This window comes from Anneissia japonica, unplaced genomic scaffold, assembly GCF_011630105.1.
Source record: "Anneissia japonica isolate Jap-2015-1 unplaced genomic scaffold, ASM1163010v1 scaffold288184_len555535_cov198, whole genome shotgun sequence".
Taxonomy (NCBI): domain Eukaryota; kingdom Metazoa; phylum Echinodermata; class Crinoidea; order Comatulida; family Comatulidae; genus Anneissia; species Anneissia japonica.
In genome coordinates this window covers 541,163-547,675 of record NW_022698468.1, presented here as the reverse complement: position 1 = coordinate 547,675, position 6,513 = coordinate 541,163, and the positions used below count along the sequence as shown (strand labels likewise).

At 34.5% G+C, this 6,513-nt stretch overlaps 1 protein-coding gene across 1 annotated transcript in view; it reads left to right on the top strand.

Moving 5' to 3' along the window:
• The window catches only part of LOC117102667, a 13,153-nt gene that overhangs the window by 2,198 nt on the left and 4,442 nt on the right, over positions 1-6,513 (top strand). Inside the window, exons 3-4 of the mRNA XM_033243047.1 lie at positions 661-794; positions 2,499-3,135. Of these exons, the coding sequence (XP_033098938.1) occupies positions 661-794; positions 2,499-3,135 (771 nt within the window). The remainder of the gene's footprint in view (positions 1-660; positions 795-2,498; positions 3,136-6,513) is intronic.

Below are 6,513 nucleotides of genomic sequence, written 5' to 3'. Positions count from 1 at the left end.
GTATTATATCAGTGGCGTACAGGAGTTATAATGTATCTGTTCCGTATGGAATGCGAGTGAAGCGAGCATTGCTGGGGTCGGGGGACCGGCCCTCGGTGGGGGTTCAGGGGCTTGGATACGGGCTTGGCTATAGATATTCAACGAAATTGAGTGAATTTTATCTCTAGTACCTCCCTGGCTAATTTTATTAGTTGTTTGATAGCCATTTCACTACCTCAGCGGCCAAGGTTGTGAGCCTAGTCTGAGTAACCGGTCTACTGTTTAGATGTTAGGCCTTCCCATTGACACACCTGGTTTGGGATGGTTATTTTAATGCAATAATGCCATGTCAGTCCTAATTTATGTTGTACGCTTCATGCACATAACTAAGAGATCATTAAATTATATTATTTAAATCTAACTGTTTAAGGAAGTTAGCCGTTAGCACTGTTGAAATAAATATAATATATATTATCAAAGGTACATATACAGTGTTTAATAAGGACATGATAGAACATCGTAGGCTACCGTGTAGCTTTTCAACGAATAAAGTCCTATAAAAAGTCAAAATAATAGTGTTCAGTTAAGTAGAACGTAGGAACATATCAAATATCAAATGCAAAATTTATTTCCTAAAGCAAATAAACAAATTAAAAATATATTTATTATTTGCTTTTATAGCTCTTGCTAATGGTTTGATAATGTCAACAAGTATATCTGTATTGGGATTAATATTTGCCGACCATCTTAGTAACGCAATTGGATTTGTCACCCTGTTATTTATGATTGGCACCGCAACACCTTCTGTTACACAGGTAAGGTAATGACAATTAATAATTACTACTACAATAATAGTACTACTGTACCTGTTGCTGCTGCTGTTACTACTACCGCTGCTTTCAAAGCATTTTTTTTTAAAGATAATTGTTTGGGGGTTTTTCAAATTTTTTGTTTAAACAATGGAATTTTTATTTTATTCTTTATTTAGCAATTTATTTTTATGTTGTCATTGGTAGAGAATAGACCTTTCTGGAGTGTTGATCAAATTTATTATCTGACCAATCAGAAAATGGCCAGGAATGCGCGCGTGTCCATCAAACACACGTGTTGTCCCACAAACGCACGTGTTCGCGTATGTTTTTACACTGTCGTTTTGTGGGACCTTGGCAACAATGTCCAACGGGCTTAGAGGAAAGGTCCACTGGATAAATACGTCTCTTGATGACAGTTTTTATATTCTGCTCATTATAAGTTAAATCCCCATAAGCCGATTGGAAAAAAACGAACATTGTGTTCACTTTTGCGCAAATTCTTATTCCTATGTTTTTAATCGTTTGATTCTTTGACGCAATGCACGAGATGTAATTATTCAAGCATTGAAGCAAGCAGTGCACTCGTTGGAAATAAGTTATCCTTGGTGATCAGTAGCGTAGCGAGGTGGTGACGGGCCCCAGTGCAAGCCAATTACAGGGCCCTGAAATGCACATTATCGGACCCAGAGAGACGAAGCCTTGATGGGTACTTAGGCGAAATTCTTAATGCGCATATTTTCTGAGATTTTTAAAAACAGATATGGCATTGTAAAGCGCAGAAATATTCGAAAAAATATTCAAGGATATTATAAGAACAAAATGTGGTTGTCATATATTTGATCGTTTATGGCCTATTTTACATTTCAAGAGTCGCTGATAAAGTATAATATTAACAAAAATATAACAATCATCAACTTATTTGCAGTGAAATAAATCTAAAACCTATTCATGAAGTATGGTGACCTGACGAGATTTTAAAAAAAAGTGCAGAATACTAGTTAACCAACTTTAATATATCAAATAAAGACGTGGGTGCCGATATCCTAATTGTTTAAAAATAGGTTATTCTTTCAATAATCACTTTAGCGCATCGTACCGTGGTACGAATTACTGAATGAAGGAAGCTGTTCGTGACTAATCCTGGCTTGTTTTCTCTTCTTTTTTTTTTTGTGTAAATATATTAAAAAGTTTTCCAACTTGCTGTGTTTGGTGGCACGTAATAGGTAAATCGCAACAAATATAATCAAGGTTTGGCCTCTAAAACCTAATATTGTTGAGGTGTCTTTTTAAAATTTAAGTAGGAATGTTTAAAGTTATAATTTTAGATCTATAATCCTATTGAACGGGCCCCAATAGCCCTGGGCCCCAGTTCTTTGCACCAGCTGCACAGCCCATACTACGCCATTGCTTGGCGTTAACAAATAGTTAATTCTTTACGGTATAGCGGAATGGAAATTATATCGGAATTCTTAATTTTGGAATGAAGAATTTATATCAAAATAGTTCCTTGAAGTTCTTCTGACTGTTTTTCAAAAACTAGTATGCAAGTTATTACGCAATGTACCAATTGTGATTCTTTCATTTAAATAACTTAATTTTGGATGATTCTTAAGAATAAATAATAAAAATCTCATTATAGGCCTACCGTCCGTCATTACAATGTTCTTCCTGTTTTTTGTTTTTTTTGTGTGTGGTTTTTTTTCTTAGGTCTGGTTAGAAAATTATGGTTGGAGAGGGGCTTTACTTGTGACAGGAGCAATACATTTGCAAGGGTTAGTGACAGCAACGGCTCTTGATTCCAACATTGGCCGCAAACAGGACATCACTTACACACAACTTGGAAAACATGAAGACAAAACATTCGTAGAAAAGATTGGAGAACGTTTTCAACTTCACGTTTTCAGAAATATTAAATTAATCGGATTGTTAACTGTTTACTTTTGTAGCTGTTATACTGGGGTCATGTTCTTCTTGAGTTTAATACCGTACGCCATTAGCATCAGTATTGAGCCTATGTATGCAAGCTTTCTGAAAACGCTTGTTGGAATCGGAAGTGTTATTGTCAGAATGGTACAGTGTATTGTTCCACAGACGGTCAAGATATCAGCCAAGCTGTTGGTGCTACTACAAATCATCGACGTCATAGCACTTACAGTTTTCATATTCTCGAATCAGTATGGTGCTCTGGCTATAACGTCATTTACACATGGAGCGGCATATGGAATGCAATCCTGCTTAACACTCTTCCTGGTAATAAAGTCAGTGGATACATCATACACTGGTGTCGCCATTGGCTGGTGTAATGTATTTGCAGGCATAGGTCAAATTTCGGCCGGATTACTGGGTAAGATTGCTTCTTTTCTGCTCGTTTCTGTGCAAACAATTGAAGCCTATCTGAATTAGCTAAAACAGCAAACAAATCAGTTTTTGTAGGCTTGCGATGAGCAATACCTTTTATGTAGGCCCAATCCTATATTTATTTTAATATCTTTACAACATCCTGATGTCCTAATTCTGTGATATAGTCATAATATTATTATTAATAATAATAATAATAATAATAATAATAATAATAATAATAATAATAATAATAAAAATAATAATAATAATAATAATAATAATAATAATAACAATAATAATAAAAATAATATGACTTACTATGTCTGTTTGAACAACAGAAAAGTGAAACAATGAAGTGCGAAATAAAAAAAAACACGAAAGCCAAGTTCACTGCGACGTTATTAGTGAGACTTGGACTATGGCTGCAATGGTAATAGCGAAGTACATCGTGACTCGTAACCATTGCACGCTATAAGCCGACCTTGCATAGGAAAGTGCATTTTCAGTTCAAAGCGATTCAATGATTGAAAGTAAAAATTTCCATATGCATATCACGGGAGTTTTGAGTTTAACCTAGTTGTAGCTGGTTTAAGTGCTTTAGAAAACACAAATTGCGTTTAAATTATTCAATCAATGTCAACAAAAAATCTTTAAATGGGCCTCATATTCACACCCCACTGTTGATCGTCACCAAAACCTTTCTGCAAAGTGTCATTTTTATCCATCTATAACTGGAACGTAAGCAATTTAAATGACCCTCAAATTTACACCTTAACCTGGATCGTCCCCTACACATAATAATATCTTCCTTGTAACTCGGGTTAAACTTTCCCAAAAGTTTCATTCGGATCAGTTGACCCATTTTTTTAAATATCTGGTCTGGGACGTTTTCCTTTAAATGGTCCTCATATTCACACCCTACGCCGGATCATCATAACAATTTCTTTACTGGAACTTTACAAACTATTATAGAAAGTTACATTTACACCCATTGAAAATTTACTATAGATATTTACGTCTGGAATCTCAAAAATATAAATGACCCTCCAATTTGATTCGTCGCCAACACATAATACTATCTTCCTTGTAACTTGGTTAATTTTTTTCTGAATGTTTCATTCAGAGCAGTTGATCCGTTTTCGAAATATGTGGTCTGGGACGTTTTCCTTTCAATGGTCCTCAGATCTACACCTTACTCCGGATCGTCACAAAAATGTAATCATTTCTTTACTCGACCTTGACAAACTGATATACAAGGTTTAAATTATACCCATTGATTTTTTTAAAGAGATATTTAGGTCTCAGTATGTCGACATTAATTATGTCATCATCAGGAATGATGACGACATACGGTATTATTCCTGATGATGACGTAATTAATGTCGAAATATTGAATCCCGACACGATGGCGTGCATTTCGATACTTGGAGTAGGCTATGTATTATACTATCTTATCCGAGATTAATCAGTGGAACTTTCGATATTTAGGTCTATGTCCTCAAAAATTGAAATGACCCTCTAATTTACGCCCTTGACTGATTCGTCGCCAGCACATAATAATTTCTTCCTTGTAACTTGGTTAAAGTTGATCCGTTTTCGAATGTGGTCTGGGACGTTTTCCATTAAGTGGTCCTCAGATCCACACCATACTATGGATCGTCACAAAAGTTTAATCAGTTTTTTACAAGACTTTACAAAGTGTTATAGAATGTTTCATTTAGACACATTGGTTTTTTTTAAAGAGATATTTAGGTCTGGGTCCTCAAAAATTGAAAATTTTTAATATATGCAAGAAAAAAAATCACAACAAAATGGCTTTTTTTAACTGCTGGAAAAAGCCAATAATAACTATAATAATGATGATGATGATGATGATAATAGTAACAAGAGCACTCAAGAGCACTTAGTAGAGAGCATATCTCCGTTCACCGCAAATCCCTTAACATAAAATAAATCCCTTTTTCAGATTTTGTCATCCGAATTTCACCAAAATTAAATGTCGGCCTACTTTTCACTATACATGTTACGTTAACACAGAAATATATAGTATTGAAACATTTTATTTTCAAATAGGGTTTGTAAAAAAATGTGATAACCCACTTACTTTCCTGCCACCACATACTTAAAAAACGTAGGCCTACACTAACCAGCAACGCCTTTTATTGTATTAGTTGTATACCGGCCAATTCCTTACTTCTTCTGGTTAATCACAAATCAAGCATGAACATTTTTCTTTTATAGTTGACAAAATAAATACATGCCAGGTATTGGTGTTGAAATATAAATATTATGCAAATAGTCAATGGTTCATATCGTCACATGTTTAAATATAAAGTTGCATTAAAAATATTTCCAATCAGTTCCCAAAAAGTAAAATTAGTACATATAAAACGCTGTACACTTTACTGTAATTGCACTAATTTTAGTATTCATCACACTGCTATTGTTATCTGCCTACGGTATACTGTAAACTTATTCTTTAAATGGTCCTCATATCCACACCCTACTTCGAATCGTGACCAAAATTTAAACACTTCTTTATTAAAACATTTCAAACTAGTCTGCCAATTGTTATTTTTCTATTTTCGAGAAATTCTTGACTGGGACTTTTTGGTCTTCAAATGCACTTCCAAATTTGGATAGTCATCATTACATCGTAATGTCTTCCTTGTACCTTGGTTAAACTTTCACGAAAGTTTCATTCATATCAGTTGATTAGTCATGTCTAGGACATTTTCATTTAAATGGTCCTCATATCCACACCCTAATCCGGTTCGTCACCAAAATGTAATAACCTCATCCTTGGGTAATACCTAACAATCCCTGTAACTTCAATTTAGGACCTGTGCAGCTGTTTTTGAGATATTTAGAACACTAAAAACGCGCACTACCTTAATCATTTAAGTGACCCTCCAGTTCACTACCTGAATTTGGATCGTAACCAGTGCTTGATAATTTCTTCCTTGTAACCTGTTTAACCTTTCACGAAAGTTTCATTCATATTACTTAATTAGTATTTGGACGTTTGCTCTAAAATCTGTTTATATAGTCCTCACATCCACACTCTACTACAGCTGTCTCTTATACACATCTAGATGTGTATAAGAGACAGGCCTACGGTATACTGTAAACTTATTCTTTAAATGGTCCTCATATCCACACCCTACTTCGAATCGTGACCAAAATTTAAACACTTCTTTATTAAAACATTTCAAACTAGTCTGCCAATTGTTATTTTTCTATTTTCGAGAAATTCTTGACTGGGACTTTTTGGTCTTCAAATGCACTTCCAAATTTGGATAGTCATCATTACATCGTAATGTCTTCCTTGTACCTTGGTTAAACTTTCACGAAAGTTTCATTCATATCAGTTGATTAGTCA